Source organism: Malania oleifera, chromosome 10 (genome assembly GCF_029873635.1).
Source record: "Malania oleifera isolate guangnan ecotype guangnan chromosome 10, ASM2987363v1, whole genome shotgun sequence".
Classification (NCBI taxonomy): domain Eukaryota; kingdom Viridiplantae; phylum Streptophyta; class Magnoliopsida; order Santalales; family Ximeniaceae; genus Malania; species Malania oleifera.
The window spans coordinates 10273420-10292025 of NC_080426.1; the positions used below are offsets into that span (position 1 = coordinate 10273420).

Genomic DNA, 18606 nt, shown 5'->3' on the forward strand with positions numbered 1-18606 from the left:
AATATTCTCGGGGGTAGTTCTAGGGGAAAAAAGGTAGTTAGCTACATTTCTAAGAAATGGTTATATGGGCCCGTTTGATATTATTGTTCTTTCTTCTCTTTTTATTTTTGTTTTTTGCACAGTAAATAAATAACTTATAAAAGTGTGTTTGATTTTGTTGCTAACTTTTAACTATTTGCAAAAAAGTTGAAATTAAATTTTATGATTTTTAGTCGTTTTGACCATCTATTGTCGAAAATTTAAATAATAAAAATAGTGTTTTTTGATTGAATCGTTCATATATACCCTTTTAAATAAAAATAAAAATAAAAATAAAAATAAAATGACCACATGAATTTAAACATAATTAAAAATAACAATATACATAAATATTAAAAAAAATAATAGTCAACCACGAAATAATTTTACTATTTTTCTGTTGTCATGTGCAATAATTTTTTTATTTTAAAGTATAATTTGAAAGAATAACCATTAAGTAAAAAAATATAAGTAAATTTTTTATTATATTATTTTTTTTAATGTGTATTCTTTTAATAATATTTTAATGTGTATAAATTTTTTTATTATTTAAAAAATGAACGTTTTAAAGTTTTAATTTATTTTAATTTTATAAATACTAAACAAACAAGTTGTTGGTGCCTGATTTATAGTTTATATTTTTAATTTTTAGTTTTCGTTTCTAATTTTCATTTTCGTAATATTTGAATACCAAACGACCACTTAATGTTTAGGAAAATTTACATCGTATTTGATTTGTGGAATGAGATTGAGAATGAAATAGAATGAAAATTCAAATAGAGAATATGAGATAAAATATTTTATTTCATTTTCTCTTTTTATGTTATTCATGCGTCCCTACTTAATTTTTTCATAATGTATACAAGGAACATGCATTGATGGGAAAATTAATTTTAGAAATTTAAGATTTTGGGCTTGATTGTGCAAAATCAAATGTATTATATGGATGTGAACATACAACATCCTATATTTGTTAGCAAACAAGCATTATGAAATTTTAAGTATTTTATTATGACAAATAATATTATAGTACTCGACTTTATAATTATCCCTATTGCAATCAAAAATTGAACGACCTTCATGATCCCTGATCACGAACACCTAAAAATAAATAAATAAGTAAGGCTTGGAGGACCCGGGGTGTACTCCGGGGGTGATCAGGGATCGTGAAAGTCGTTCAATTTTTGGCTACAACAATCCCAATAGTCAATATGTCATTACAGAACATTCATTGACCACTATATTCGAAATGGGGATTCGATGTTATGGTAATTATTTCGTTTATTATAAAACTCATCTTCAAAACCTAGGTGTTTAGGAGAGAGAGTTAAGAGGATCTTATACTGACTTTGAAACTATTCACATAAATGATGTGGGATTTGACGAACATTAATATCGTTCTAATTGGTTTATCATATGAAGATACATGTGCAATTTGCACCTGAACTTAATTAATGAAGAAATTTATTGTTGATTAAATTTAACTATGCACCTAAATTTTCAAATTGTTCTTTCTTGATTTTTTTTATTATTTGTCGATGACTGATAAATTATAGTCCTTTTACTAGTCAATGATGATTGATAAGTTATGTTGTTAGTTTAAACTATTGTATTTAATTTTTAGAACAATACTAATTTGTTATGAGAGAGAGAGAAAGAGAGAGTTTCAACTAAAGTTGGCAAGGATTATTTATTTTTTAATTTTTTTTTAGGATTTAAAGATGCCCATAAGCCAATTTAGTTGTTGAAAAATGAAACTAAAGTTGGTAAATTTATATTTTTTAATTTAGGTTTTAAAGATACCCATAAGCCAATTTAGTTGTTGAAAAATTGAAAATATGTAAAATTATTTCTTCCAATAGTCATGATGCATTTAAAAATATCACATATTCTAACCATTCCATGATCGCATAAATTGGCGAAAAAAGATTAATATAGCCGACCCCAATTAGTGGGACTAAGACTTGATTTTATTTTATTTTTGTTTACATATTCTAGCCATTAATTTAAGAAAAAAAAAATTTTATCTTTCTTATTTTTTGCCTACAAATTACAGGATTAATAAAAAAAGTCAATATAAATGCATTTTCTCATTTTTATAACATCATAAAATTATTATGAAGTCTTTGAAATAAAGGTAAAATGTAATTATACTGATTAAAGATTGTTTAATAACACTTTCTATTCTCAATTTTTATGATATTATGCAACAATTGGTAGATTTCTAGAAATTATTTCAATTTATTGACAATTATCTTAAAATTAGTTTTAAAAAAATATAAAAAAATAATTTTTGATTAAATTGTCTAAAGGAAAATGATTTTACATTTTGTTCTACTATAATTAAAGCTTAAAAATAGAAGAAATATTTGTGATGACTACCTATAATAATATAAATATTATAAAGAGGAAAAGGTTTAAAAGCTTGCCCCTTTGTATAAGAAAAAAATGATTTTTTTTCGAGTTTATAGGAAGATGTTGTCGTTGTAAGTATATATATATATTAATAAATGCAAGTATTATAAAATATTTTATCTATATTTTTTATTTATTGGAAAAAGACTTAAATAATAATAGATTATTAAATTTTGGCTTTATTGAACTTTAATAATTCTGGAAGAAACGAATTCCACCCCCCATGGCGCTCTTTTTCGCGGCAGCGCCTGTTTCTCCCTCGTCCTTCCCCTCGCCCGCTCACTCCCTCCGGAGCCGCAGCGATAAAAAGAAGAAGAAGGAGAAGAAGCAAGCAAGCACTCTATTTGCATTCCTCTCTCTCAAATCCATCCCAAGAATGACCTACGATCCTGGCGTCCTCCAATGTCAGGGATGTCTCGACGTCGTCCAGACCTTTGAACTTCTTCACAATCACTCTGGAGACGGCCTAGTTAAGGTATTCTCAGATCACAGGTTGATACGCTCAATTTCCAGAATTTGTTTACTGCTTCTTCCCCCCCCCCCCCCCTCTGTTTTGTTTGTATTTTTAAAGCTTTAAGCTCGGTTTGGAACTTTGGATGAAGAATTTTGCTTAGGAAAGAAAAAGAGGTGAGAAATTTAATTTTAAATATTTTTTTACTATATAAATGTTGCTAAAAATAAAAAAAATGCGATTACAATTATATTTGATTGGCAGAATAACTGTTTTTATGAATATGATGAATAACAACTTAAAATTGTGAAGTAAACATTTTATAATAGTTAATGCTGGTATGTTTGTTGTTATTTCATCTGACATATTCGGAGTAAATATGTTTTAAGAATAGTTATTCTTTGTTTATTTTTGTTATAGATTTACAAAAATTTTTACCCTAGAATTTGGATTTGAATTTGAATTTGTACTAAATTTGGGTAAGGTAGTAATATAAAGTTGTATTGAAATTTGTTTAAATTCACCTAAATTCAAATCCATGGTCTAAAATTCATGAGCACATCCTTATATTATTATTTACTTTATAATAATAATAATATATATTTTAGATAAACTATCAAACTCTTCTATTATAACAATCATATTCATAGGAATAGACAATCCAAACCAAATGTATCTTAAAAATTAGGAAAAATGAAATGTTAGTAATGTGTGAAATTAAAATTTGATTCATCTATTATATATTTTATATTTTTTCTCACTTTTTATAATAACAAAAGGTCAAAAAGAGAAATTTTCATGTTTCTCTTTCCTCTTCTCAATGTTTGCAAACAAAGTCTTAATATTTGGGATCCATAGTTGGTGTTCACATTTTATTCTTAAAATACCCTTACCTTATATTTGGAGAAGTCATGAATTTGGATTTGTATTAGATTTGGATAAGATTTAATATAAAATTTTATTGAAATTTTTTCAAATCCATCAAAATCTAAATCCAAGGTCCGAAATGTAACATGCTTTTATTTATTTTATATAAAATTAATTAAATGTTTACATTTTATTTTTAAAATTTAAAATTTTAATTTAAGTTTTTTCTATGCATCTAATATTTACTCTGTGTTTGACAAAATTTAAGGAAAAATTTTGTTCACAAAGCATCACAAAAATTTTCACCGGTGATGCGTGCTTTGTGATTTGTTGGAATTGTTTGGGTGTAAAAAGATCAACTAATTCCTGAATGCTACACTAGTCATGATGATTTTCTTGCAGTTAATAGCCAGACTCATGGCTAAATGACTATCATTTTTTTCATTAAAATTAATATGTCAGGTAAAAATAATTGTAGGTTAGAGATATAATAGATAATAGAAAATAAATATTGGTTAAATAGCATAGCTAAGGTAATATAAATAACTAACTTATGCTAATTAAAACTAACAAAAGCCATAACTAGTTCATAAATAAACCTCGCCCACAATTATTTCTTTAGTATCTATTCTTTAGCATTCTGAACGTATTTATATACAAATTTTAAATTCCACTCAAAGAATTTACTGCACTAAATTAGGGATATACGAGAAGAATATAATTAAAATTATAAAGTAAAAAAAAAAAAGGCATTCCGGTGCACAAAGCTCCCGGGTATGAGGGGTCCAGGGTAGGCTTGGACCACGATGGATTTATAGCACGCAGCCTTACCTTACATTTTTGCAATAGTTTGTTTAGATAAAAATTCTTAAATAAACATGTAAAGAATTAATTAATTATATAAATAAAAAAATGAAACACACTCATGGCTAGTACATATAGAAAGGAAATTTTTCAACTTTTTTATCCATGGCTTATTTTCTAAAATATCCCTAATAAAGCTAATGCAATATAGAAATTTTCATTACTAACCCATAATTTGTGACTGCCTTGTTCTTTGGTGTCTATTCTTTAATGTTCTAAAATGTCCTTGTAAAATTCTATTTTTTTTAAATAAAAAATTGCTATTAGTTGATCATATTCTTCCCAACTTACAATAATTCATAATGAGATAGAGAGTAAATGTTAGAAACATTGAAAAAAAAAGTTCATTAAATTATAAAAATAGACAAAAATAAATTCTAAAAAACTAGTTAATTATATAAAAATGAATGAAGATATATTACACGCACATTGTCTCTATCCAATGACTAGTTGTGAAGAAAAAAAATTCTCTATTTTTGTTTCCACTTTTATTTTCCAAATTGTTTTTTTTTGGGTGTAAATATTGGTTGAATGGTAAAGTTAATCCATGATTAACTCATAACAATTTATATCTTTTTTTGTAGTATACTTTTGATATCCTAAAATAGTTTAATACAAATTATAAATTTCAATAAAAGAAAGGGAACCATAACTTGACCATATTTACTCTGCAACTTGCAATAATTCATTGTGGGTGGCACAGCAACTTGCAATAATTCATAATAGGCTGGGCATTTAAAGACATAGAAAAAGAATTTAATTAAATTATTAAGATTGACAACATTGAAAAAATGTGAAGAATTAATAGTTTTGCGAAATTTGAGTAAAGACATATTACACACACATTGTGCGTGCCTACTGCCTGGTAATATTATTGAGTGATAAGTGTAGATGTTATCTCTAGTTGCATGTTGTCAAGCTGTAGTATATATGTGAATGCTAGTTCTACTCTTCCTTTTTTTGATTTGGGACATTTTGAAGGGTTGATTTCACAGTGAGTTTGCAGACATCATGTCAACTGGTGCTATGGATTTAAACTTCAAACCTGAAAGAAGGCACCTTTCAGTTGATTGTTCATGTATGAAATGGGTGTCAATGCAAAGAGCTTCCTTCTTCATAAAACTTAAAATGAGGATTTGCTTGCTGTGTCGTATGTGTTCTGTGTTTGTCAAGTCAAATCTTGGTATTATTCATTATGTTCATTGCTTTACAATATTGCGGGCATAAATAGTCACTATACATAAATGGAATGCTAAAGTTTAGGACTATAAATCTGTTAGCCATGAGAGCATATCTCTAATCTAGGAAACATATTTACAATCAATTTATATACGGAAGTATACCAATTTGCATAGTCAAAACTTCTAGAATCTTCAACACCCCCCCTCAAGTTGGTGTGTAGATGTCGCTCATTCCCACTTTGTTGAGACCATCATGAAATGCTCGACTTGGTACGGCCTTGGTGAGTAGATCAGCAAGTTGTTCTTGAGATGAGACATGAGGTGTTTCAATGATTCTTGCTTCTAGTTTCTCCTTGATAAAATGCCTATCAACTTCCACATGTTTGGTTCGATCGTGCTGAATTGGGTTGTGGGCAATATCACAAGCTGCCTTATTATCACAATATAGCTTCAATGGGCTGTCATGCTTAATAGTCAGATCTTCTAATAAATTATGGATCCATAATAATTCACATACTGCCTTAGCCATTCCTCTGAATTCCGATTTAGCACTAGATAGAGCAACTACAACTTGCTTCTTGCTTCACCAAGTGACCAGATTTCCTCCTACAAACATGAAATATCCTGCTGTAGAACTCCTATCCTTGATTGATACAGCCCAATCTGCATCAGTGTATCCTTTGACATCTAGATTATTCCCATTTTAAAACATAATCCCTTTCCCTGACTTCAAGTAACGCAAAATGCGGGTAACTGCATTCATATGTTCTTCGCTTGGAGAATGCATGAATTGGCTTATGACACTTAGTGCATATGCCAAGTTAGGCTGAGTATGTGCAAGATACATCAGTCTCCCAACTAATCTTTGATACCTCTCCTTGTTTGTCCGAACTTGATCCGGATATACGCCTAGCTTCAAATTTTATTCCATAGGAGTGCTAACTGGACTATATGCTGTCATACCAGCTTCACTTAGTAAAAATCTAAGGCATATTTTCGTTGAGATAGAAATATACCTTCCTTTGATCTTGACACTTCAATACCGAGGAAGTATTTCAATGGACCAAGGTCCATCGTCTCAAATTCTAGGGCTAGGTGGTTCTGCAATGCGCTCCTCTTTTCTGAATCATTTCTTGCTGCTATCATATCATCAATATGCACAATGAGACAAGTAATCATTCCTTTATTATGCTTCACAAACAAAGTATGATCTGAGTTACTCTGCTTGTATCCAAAAGCTTTCATTAACTTTGTAAACCTTCCAAACCATGCTCTTGGAGATTGCTTCAGACCGTATAGGGCCTTTTTTAATCTGTAGACATGTTTTCCATCTTTTGACTGCATATTACATCCGGGGGGCAACTCCATGTATACTTATTCTTGAAGGACTCCATGCAAAAAGGCATTCTTCACATCAAATTGGTGCAATGGCCAGTCAAGATTCATCGCCAAGGATATAAGAATACGGACAATATTGATCTTTGCTATTGGTGCGAATGTCTCCATGTAGTCAATTTCATAAGTTTGAGTTTACCCCTTGGCTACTAGTTTAGCTTTGAATCGTTCAATGGTTTCATTTGCCTCGTACTTGATTGTGAAAACCCACCTACATCCAACAAGTTTCTTTCCTTTAGGCAGCTTAACAACTTCCCAAGTTGAGTTCTTTCGAATTGACTTCATTTCCTCATTCATAGCTTCCTTCCACCTAGGATCTCCCAGAGCTTAATAAATACAGCAGATAATTGTCGCAAATGACTTACTTTCCTTTGATAGTCTATGGTAGGATACATAGTTACTCATGGGATACTTAGGAGTGGAACTAAGAACAGGTTCATAGTTAACTCCAGGTATACCTCTAGTGGTTCGATTGGGTAGTACTTTTGGAAGGAATTTAAATTCAGAATGTACTTGGGGTTCGGGAGAGGAATTGACCTCAGAAAACAATTGGTTTGATGGTACTTGAAGTGGGTCGCTTCCATCCAATTCTAATTATTTTCCCCATTTAAACGAATGTCCGGTTGGTGAGTCGTCGCTTCCATCTGATTTTGATTATTTTTCCCAGTCAAACGAACATCAAGTTGGTCGAGAATAGGTTGCTCACGCAGCCCGGTTGCCTCCTCTGGACACTCACCACTTTTATCCTAAAATTCACCACTTGTATCCGAATGGTCCGAAGAAGGATTTAGATTTAAAGTCTGCAATTCATTTTGTCTCTCCCCCTGAATTGAAGACTCAGGAACAGTATAGTACATGTCATTTTCATGAAAGACAACGTCAAGAGTGACATACATTTTTCGTGATGGGGGATGATAGCAGTGGTAGCCTTTTTGAAGTGAGGCATAGCCAACAAAGACACATCGTAGGGCTCGTGGTTCCAACTTATCACGCAATGGCTTAGGAAGATGCACAAATGGCCTGCACCCGAAAATTCTAGGTGATAAATTCGAAGCAGTAGGAGCACTTAAAATCGAATGAAGGGCTTCAAAGGGAGTTTGAAAATTCAACGAGCTGGAGGGTACATGGTTAATGAGGAAAGCTGCAACATTGAGTGCTTCACGCTAGTAACTGGTGGGCATGTGAGCCCCAAACAAAGAGGCTCGTACAACTTCAAGTAGGTGGCGATCCTTGCGCTCTGCAATCCCATTTTGCTGAGGGGTAGACGGACAAGTCGTCTGGTGAGATATGCCATGTTCCTATAAGTACTTCTTTAGGCCCTGATTAACAAATTCTCCACCATTATCAGTGCGAAGAACTTGTATGAAAGATTGGTATTGAGTGGCGATCATTTTATGAAATTTATGAAACAAGGAGCTAACTTCATTCTTTGATTTCATCAAGCAAACCCAAGTTATATGAGTGTGATCATTAATAAATGAGACAAACCAACGAGAACCATTCAAGGAAGGGTATTTGGCCGGCCCCCATACATCAGCGTGGATCAACATAAATGGTATTGAACTTTTATAATTTTTATTCATGCTCAATGGGAACGATACATGGTTACTTTTTGCAAGTTCACAAATATCACATTTGAAATATGAAGTTTTTAACTGGGAAAACAATTATGGGAACAATTTTTTTAAATATCCAAAAGACGCATTACCTGAGCGCCTGTGCCACAACCAAATCTTGGAGGAGTTGTCAATCTGATCCGCTGAAAGAGCTTGAGCCAACTGACATGAGCTAGTAGGTTTCAAATCCAGATAGTATAGTTTCCCCCTTCTAGTACCACCACCAATCGTCTTTCGAGTTCGAATGTCCTTAAAAACACAAAGGTTAGGCCAGAAAATCACAACACAATACAACGCACTGGTTATTTGAGCGATAGGCAATAAATTATGGTTGAGGGAAGGTACAACTAAAACAGAATCAAGATTCAAATTATGTGAGAGAGGAATTGAAAATTCTCCAATCACAGGTGAGGGATTGCCATTGGCGGTAGAGACTATATGTGTGGTGGACTGTTTCATAGACTGAATATGCTGACTATCAAAGGTCATGTGATCCGTAGCACTGGAATCAATTATCCATGTACTACTACTACTATCTGATGCAGAAGTATGGAAAACCTTAACAATGTTACCTGAAGTAGCAATCAATGAGGAAACTTCTGCAACATCATTGGAAGGTTTGGTCATGGCAACAGAGGCTTGGTAGTTTGGCTTCGAATTGCGCTTGCGTGGTGCCTTTGTTGGATCCCACCACTTTGGATAGCCAATTAAGTCATAACACTGTGCCTTTGTATGGCCTGTCGCACCACAGTGAGTGCACAAACGTTCAGGTTTGGCTGCACCTATCTCATAACAACCCTTATGAGATCGTGCTTGGTCAGAATCAGTATTTTGAGTGGATTGTTGAGGCTGGGGCTTAGCACGTCGAGCCATTAGAGCGGGAGACTCAGGATTATCGGGTTCAGCATTTAAGGTAGCTCGGCATACAGCATCTCGACGGACATAGGCATAGGTGTCATCGAGGTCCATTGAGGGGTCCTTTCGAAGAACCTCACCTCTAATCTGTTCGAATTCTGTGACCAGGCCACTAAGAAAGATGTGCACTCTTAACCGTGCAACAAATTTATTATAGGTGACAATATCATCGGGATCCTTCATGATAACTTTATCACGATGATCTAATTCTTGGAAAATTTCAACAAGCTCACCGTAATAAGTTGATAGAGGTCGACCAGCTTGTTTGGTGGTGAAGGCACGCTGATTTAGTGCAAAGAGTTGTGTCTCATCCGATCCATCATAGAATGCTTTGGCAAGAGCACTCCATATTTTCCTTGGGGTACGCAGTCGTAGATAACGCTTCATTATCTCTGGCGACATGGAGGTCAGCAACCAGCCCTTGACCTTTTGATTCTCTGCATACCACTTTGCATAGGTAGCATTAGTTTCCTTCGGTGGATCAGTTTTACGCATAATATATTCGAGCTTCTCACATCCTGCAATTTGCATCTCTAATATTTGGACCATACATCATAGTTAACTTCGGTGAGGACAACTCTAGCACGGAAGCCAGAATTTTCGGATTGGATATGGATCACTGGGGTTGATGGTTCGAGAGTAGAGGATTCGGGAGCGATATGGTGGTAGTTGTTTGCTGCAATGGTTGTTCAAGGTGATTGCAGTTTACAGAGAGAGAGAGAGAGAGAGAGATGCAGGTGGTTTGATTTGGAGCTGCAGGTGGTTCGATTCGGTGGCGATGGCGCGCCTGCACCTCCTTGTCGGAATAACGTGCAGCGGCTGTTCGTGGCAGTTTGGATGGAGGTTTTTGGGAGGCCATGACACCAAGTCAAATCTTGGTATTATTCATTATGTTCATTGCTTTACAATATTGTGGGCATAAATAGCCACTATATACAAATGGAATGCTAAAGTTTAGGACTACAAATCTGTTAGCCAATAGAGCATATCCCTAATCTAGGAAACATATTTACAATCAATCTATATACGGAAGTATACCAACTTGCAAAGTCAAAACTTTTAGAATCTTCAAGATGTCACACATGCCTGTGGAGGATGAGTAACTGCCATCCTGGGTGAGATTTTTGCAAGTTATTTTTTGTTTTCTTCAATTAGCAGTCATGACTTGGGACGTTGGGCAATATTCTGACTCATATATCTTGCACTAGATTTTTATTAATGGATCTGACTAGTCAGAGCCATGACTTGCTATACATGTTACATTGAATTGCGTCATTACTATCCATGCAAAAGCTAGATGTCTTGATATCACATTGCAGAAAGCAGTTGATATGCCTGGAAAAAAGTTTCATATGTTAAAGCTAACTGAATGTTGAAGAGGACTTTTAGTTAAATTGCCCTTTTTTTGAAGCACATCACATCAGGCTACCACTGCCATTGATTCTGTTTACCGTTAAGGACCAAAGTCCAGCTATTTGCATCATGTGCTTAATTAAGCTGCTAATGAGACAATGAGCATTTATTTTGTCATCGTTTGGTGGCTGGGCAAATTTGGAGTAAGCTTTTCTCCTTTGCTGGTCAGATGTGGGTGACTACTCAGGCAACTACAATTTTATTTTGATGAAGAAGTTTTGGTATTTAGGAAAGGAAAAGCGTTGTAGGTTTGTGGTTGATATGCCATTCATTGGGGTTTGGACTTAATGGATGGAGAGGAATGATAGGATATTCAAAGATCAACTCATGCCTTCTTATTTGTTATGGGATAGAGTGGTTTTCTGGTTTCCTTTTGGGCTTCGGCTTCTGAGTTTTCTGGGACGTGTCTTTGAATGATTTGGAAAGTGATTGAGGATTACTCTTTTGTGATTGATATTGTCTTCTCTTGATTCCTTGTTATTTGGGATTTTAGACTTTTGAGGACATCTTATCCTCTAGCTCTTGCACCTTTCCTTCTTTCTGTGTCTTGCATGTTCTTAATGTTAAAAGACAACTTGCTGACATCAAATTTCATTGTGTACTTCCAATTTTTTTTTTGAAAAAAGAACATGCAGGAGCAGTAGTGAATATCTACTGTCATATTTCATTTTCTAAACACGGTCTCTGCTTTAAACCTGGTCTCTGCGTGTATACTGTTGGTGCTGATGAAAGTTCAAAGCCTTAAGAAAGTCCCCTCTATTAAAATGCTGTGTGTGTATCTTTTTTTTCTTCTTCTTTGAATTTTAAATTTTAAATTATAGAAGATTGAAGATATATTCCTCTATGCATTGGAACTGAACTTGGAGAGGTATTAGGTCTGAACTGATTCGATTCCATAGCTAAGATATGCTGCTTTGATTTGAACACTGTTTAAGATTATGCTCTTTATAAATTTTTACTGTGTTTGGTCTTTGGTGGTGCTAATTGTTCAACAAAATCTGAGTGTGAAAAATTGCAAATGAAACAAGTGAATTTATCCATCTTTCAGTTCAGTTTTTTATTTTATTTTTTTAATACGTACCTTTTATAAGATGTTTGTAGAGAAGATTCTTAAGAATAGTTTAGGAGTTGGTTGTCTAATAGCAATTGAAAGACCTGAAATTTAATTATGACAGGTTCTTAGCATTTCATAATTGGATTTTGTTATTATTTTTTTCTTCCCTTTGAATTAGATTTACTGATTCAGACATTCGAAATTGGCCATCCAAACATGGATTTGCATATGTAGTTTTTCACTTTAAAAGAAAACATGGTAAAAGAGTTGCTTTATTCCTTTACTGCTACTCTGCTCTGTATTTTCACCCCAACATATCTGTGCATGAACTAAGCAACAAGGTGTGCAGGTCGATCAAAATTATAACAAATACATGGTCATAAATGAAACCAGATGGTGCCATTTGTCGGATGCATTTAGCTCATGGATACATTCCAAACACTGTTGAAGCCACTGTAGAGTGATGGAATGCCACCTTAATCTGTCTATAACTATGGATAATTTTGAAACAATTTACAAATCAACTATTGGAGAACATTTTTGATCTATTTCGGCAAATATTGTAGATCTGGCTGTAATTAAACTTATTATAAGGGTAAGCAAACTTGTTTGTACATCAATTACATTTAACTAGTGCGGAGGTTGAAGGGGGCATATGGTGATTGTCCCAAATATTTAAAATAGGGCAAGGTTTAAGGTAAGGGAAAGGTTATGTTTATTTTAATGCTTTATTTGGTATTTGGAATGGAGTGGTTTATTAAATATTGATTAAACGAGGACAGCAAGGGAGGCTTTAGGTAGGTATTTGTTAAAATCCCAAGTATCTTTGTGTATAATGAGTAAATTAGGAAAGTGGGTAAATGTAGAAGATTATATATTATTCTGTTAGGGGATTGTTTCCTTATTAGAATAGGTGATTGTATTATAAGATTGGGATGTACATAATGTTTAATTCAGAATCGAATAGAATTGAATTTAGTTCACATGGTATCAGAGCTAGGGTTTCTCAACCTTAGCTAACTATGGCCAGCGGAACCGTCAATAGTAGAGGGTCAACCTCTTCTGAAAATATTGACGGCGACTCAGAGGCCACATCCGTTGGGGGTTTTAATGGGCTAGACAACACAGCCTTTCCATTCGTAGTGGAGAAATTAAACGGAAAAAATTTCTGTGAGTGGGCTTAATCCATAAAATTGGTAATTGAAGGAAAAAGGAGGTTAGGTTATCTTACTGGCGAACGGAGGAAACTAGATTCCACCGACGTGGATACGAGTGAGATGCTTATCTCTTCTCCAAGCCCCCTTTTTATATTGGTGGAGGTTGACCCTTCATCAATTCGACATTGACGGTCATTATTGTGCTTGTTGGGGTTGCAGAGGTTTTATGGGCATTTATGTGGAGGTTTTGAGTATAGTTTTGTAACTATTCCTTCTCATGAATGTATATACATTAAGGTTTGCACATTGGTTATGTAAGGAGGTTTGTGATTTCAAAACTGTTCCTCCTTTTGAGTAAGGATATTTTGAGGTATATCAGTTGCCCCCCCTCTAGTTTCGAATTATTGAAACTTGTTTCCAAAGTTCAAATGCTTTAGAAATTGCCATGCCCCCCCCCCTTTTTTTGAACCCGGGCTGTTCTTGGCTCGTCCGAGCTATTCTGGCTTCTGCCGAGCCGTGTACCCGTCTTATTCTGAGTTATTCTTGGCTCATCTGAGCCGTTCTAACTTCTGCTGAGCCGCTCTCTCGACTTAATTTGCATCGTTTTTCGCCGAGCCGTCTTCTCGGCTTGCTCTGTGCCGTTGTCGGCTCATTCGAGCTGATTGGGCCTATGCTGATTTGTTTTCCCTTCCCTATTCGAGCCTTCTCGGCTCATCTAAGCCGTTTTGGCTTCTGTCAAGCCGTTTTTCGGCTATATTTAAGCGGTTGTCTAATTGAATCATTGGCGCAATCCGAGCAGCTATTTGTCTGTATTTGATCTACTTTACACAAACCGAGCAGCTGTTCGGATGGACCTTTGTTGTTTTCCAACAATCCGAGCAGATGTTCGGCTGGATCTTCGTTGTTTTCCAACAATCCGAGCAGCTGTTCGGCTGGATCTTCGTGATTAGGGAACGATTTACAAATTGTTTGATTTTCAGGCAGTAATAGTTGGCACCATCTGTGGGAACTTCTTGAGAGGTTTTTCCAATCCTTGATCATGACTACGTCACACAATTCAAAGTCAGAACTTGCTATGGGTGACCAATCACCTCAATCCATACATTCTGCGCTGGTTGACAATTCCGACATGATGAGAAGTGAATTCCTTGCGTTCCAAAAAAGAATGGAGGACATGTTCATTATGATTCTGCAACAAAAAAGGGATCATAAGGAACTTGCTCCTCATCCTAACCTAGTAGAACCTGAGTAAGATGGGAAGGTTGCAGTCCCACCATAAGTCACTGGCCAACGAAGAAGGTTGAGGACGCGAATAGGGTGGGCATCTATGAACAAAGGTCACACGAATTAAAAGAAAAATTCAAAAAAATTGATCAATTGTAGAAAATGATGAAGGAAGCTCGCAACAACCCCTCCTCCGGGGAGTTTTCAGTCAAATCCTCGGATCCACCTTTCACTAAAGAGGTAATGGATGTTCCCTTTCCTAGCAAGTTTAAAATGCCAAATATAGAAGGGTACGATGACATGTCCGATCCTTTTGATCACTTAGACACCTTTAAAGTGCTGATGCAATTGCAAGGCGCACCAGATGCAATCATGTGCTAAGCATTTGCAGCCACTATGAAAGGGAATGCGAAGGCATGGTATTGGACCATGAAACCTGGTTCCATTGGATCTTTTTCCGAAATGGAGCAGCAGTTCACTGCACACTTCGTCAGCAGCCAGAAGATAGCAAAAATTTCTGCTCATCTGATGAGCCTTGTTCAAGGAGAAAGAGAAACGTTAAAGGAATTCATCTACCGTGTCTTCAATGCAACCCTAGAGATTCGGAACTTAGACCATGGGGTTGCTATTGCAACCCTGACAATGGTTCTGCAGTCAGGAGATTTCCTAAATTCACTAGGAAAGGAGCCCCCGATCAATATGGGAGAACTGATGACACGTGCCCAGAAATACATCAACCTAGAAGAGGTGATGACTACAATAAGGAGTCAAATCGACTTGAAAAGGAAAGGCCCATGAGATGCGGAAGAAATGGCCAGAGTAGGAAAAAGATAAGAGAATAGCAGACCGCTCAATAACCCAAGCGAGTTAGGACCTGTACCCAAGTTCTACTCCTACACTCCCTTGAACGTCTCCCGAGCGAATGTCCTGAGGCATATCAAAGAAAAGGGTTATGTTTCGTGGCCAGAGCCCATGCGTGCACCATCATATAAACGGAACACATCCAAATTTTGCAAGTTCCACAAGGATCATGAGCATGATACGGAGGAGTGTATCCTCCTGAAGAACGAAATTGATGCCTTAATAAAAAGAGGATACTTATCAAAATTCCTGAAAAGAGGCAACTGCTGAACAGAAGCCCGTGATCATAAAATGCCATAGGACGAGCAAAAGGAAAATCAGATTGTGGGAGAAATCACCGTGATCTTTGGAGGACTAGCTAGTGAAGGTGATAGCGGAGGTGCCCGAAAGAGGCATGCAAAACAGGTGCTCTTGATGGAAGAACGGAGACAGAATCATAAAAAGCGAAAGTAGGAGGAGACCATCGCCTTCACCAAAGAAGATGAAAAAGGTGTGCAGCAGCCCCATAATGACTCCCTAGTGGTGTCATTACTCGTTGCCAACTATCGGGTAAGGAGTATAGAAAATGCAGGACACTTTCATTGATGTAGAGATGTCCTATATATATATAGAACTTGTACAAGGTATGGTTATTACAAATTCAAATACAAATTCAAAAGTATTTAAATACTAAATCAAAGAGATTCTAGACTATCAAATACAAACAAATATTCAAGTTATACAATCTGAAGAATCCCAAATATTCAAATACAAATTCAAAAGTATTTAAATACTAAATCAAATAGATTCTAGACTATAAAATACAAACAGATAGTCAAGTAATACAATATGAAGAATCCTAGTTCATTGCATACAATCGGATATTCGCAAATCTTCAACTATTAGGATTCTTGGCAGTTCAACAACAGGTGTAACCGGCGACAATTTGGTGAAATCGTTAATGGTTTAATCATAGTAATCATTTTGTTTTAATCCCTCGAAGCAACCGTCGAATGGTTTATTGAAACCGTTGGCAGTTTGCTAGAAAACTGAGTAATTTCCATAATACGCCCCCGTAAGATAGGCATGCCATCGGTTAAGCCAATATTGGAGCATAGAGAGTGAAATTTGTGATGGGATAAAGCCTGAGTTAAGAGGTCGGCAAGTTGATCGTGAGTGCTAACATGAAAGACTTGCAGCAAACCTTTTGTAACCAGGTCTCGAACAAAATGAAGATCAATAGCGATATGCTTCATTCGTGAATGCATAACAGGGTTAAGACTCAACTGGCAAGCACCAATATTATCACAAAACAGATGTGGGGGCTTAGGAATTGGAATACCAAGTTCCTAAAACAATGAGCGAATTCAAACAAGCTCGAAGGTGGCTGAAGCAAGAGCTTGATATTCCGCCTCAGTGGAGGAACGAGCCATAGCACGCTACTTGCACGTGCTCCATGAAATGGGACAATCACCCATAAAAATAAAATAAGCAGAGGTGGAGAATTTGGTATTCCTATCACCGGCCCAATTAGCATCTGAAAACCCTTGAATAGTGAGATTCCCAGTGTAGTAACCGGGAAAAATAAAATTAAAAAAATAATAATAAAATAATAAAATAAAATAAAATAATTAAATTAACAAGTAAAATGAATAGTATGATAGGGAAAATATATATATATATATATATATATAGAATTTATGTAAGTTATCTTAAAGTGAGCTTCTCCAAGAAGCTTTGTTTAATTAATAGTTATGATGATATTAATATATATAATTGTATTAGGAAGCTTGCTTTAATTTTGGATAATCCTCTCTCTCTCCTACGACTCTCTCTCTCTCTCTTCGATTTTGGGCCAATTTTACGCCAGATCGACAAACCGAAGCCACCACGACGCTCCTAGCGAAGTTCTCTGCAAATCTGCCGGAGCGGATCATCAAGGAAACGAAATTGGATTTCATCCCAAATCCAGGATAAGACTTTATACTCAATATTTGGATTTTTGACAGTTGAAGAAAGTGATATACGCGTTGAAATATTAAAATTTAATACTGGGAGTTTTCATTTCCAGGGGTGTTGATTAAGAACGTTGAGAATCATCCCTAAGTTGGGGTAAGGCTTTTTAAGCCGAATTTGACTTAGTGGTAGTTATAGAAAATGTTGTACGTACGAAAATACTGAACTTTAATTCTGTGAGTTTTCATTTTCAAGGTGTTGAGTTGAGAACCCTGTGGGTACGGGGAAGATTTTCTTAAGGGCTTTTCATGAATTAGGTAAGGGGATAAACTAAGTTAATTTTGTTTTGAGAAAATGCATGTATATATATGTAGCATCTGATTTCAGGAAAAATAAATATATTTATATATATGATTTATATTTGGAAAATACTGTTTAAATGATGATATGTTGAATAGGTGAAAAATTTGTTCCGTGTGGCATGAGCATAAAAATGTTGTGAAATACTGTTTTCTGGGAATGGGGATGATATGGATTTCTATGATGAAAAACCGGCGTACGGGCCGAGATATTTATATATATATATATATGTGATTTACCGGCGTACGAGCCATACTATGTGGATATGTCTGCCGGCGTTCGGGCCGTGCTATGTGGATATGTTTGCCGGCGTACGGGCCGTGCTATGTGGATGAGATTTGCCAGCATACGGGCTGTGTTATGTGATTTGCCGGCGTACGGGCCGAGTTATGATAAAATGTGAAATATCGGCGTACGGGCCAATGATTTTCATGATATATGTATATGTGAAAAATGATATGAATGATTTGATAATTAATGATATGAGTTATCCATGTATCACAATTTTAGTATATGTATATGATATCAGAACCTGGTTGGTTTGGTCTAGGCTAGCACTTGCACGGTACCGTTGCTATGTGTCCATGGTCTTCGTGATTATGATATTTGCGTTAATGCCGCTGTACGGAGTGATGTGAGATTGGATGGTCGATGTGGTTATTTTCAAGAAGTGTGCTGTTATCGCCCCTGGTGTACGGACCATTCTGGGTAGACCCATCGGACCTACGGACTACTGTTTGACTTGACAGTGGTCGGCCAACCATTGTCAGGTCCCGCCTTCGGGCCACACAACCCAGTCATGTGGGGGTAATACATGACAACAGCCAGCTAACCTACCAGGAATGTTTTATGTTATTATTATTATATGAGATGAAATATG

The 18606-nt window shown here is 35.5% G+C and overlaps 1 protein-coding gene across 2 annotated transcripts in view; it reads left to right on the top strand.

Moving 5' to 3' along the window:
- The first annotated feature begins 2637 nt into the window (after positions 1–2637).
- The window catches only part of LOC131165559 (uncharacterized), a 38567-nt gene continuing 22598 nt past the window's right edge, over positions 2638–18606 (top strand). Inside the window, exon 1 of one of the 2 annotated variants that reach the window (XM_058123479.1) lies at positions 2638–2908. In XM_058123479.1, the coding sequence (XP_057979462.1) occupies positions 2657–2908 (252 nt within the window). In that variant the 5' untranslated portion in view covers positions 2638–2656. The remainder of the gene's footprint in view (positions 2909–18606) is intronic. The other variant, XR_009139598.1, reaches the window with a different exon arrangement.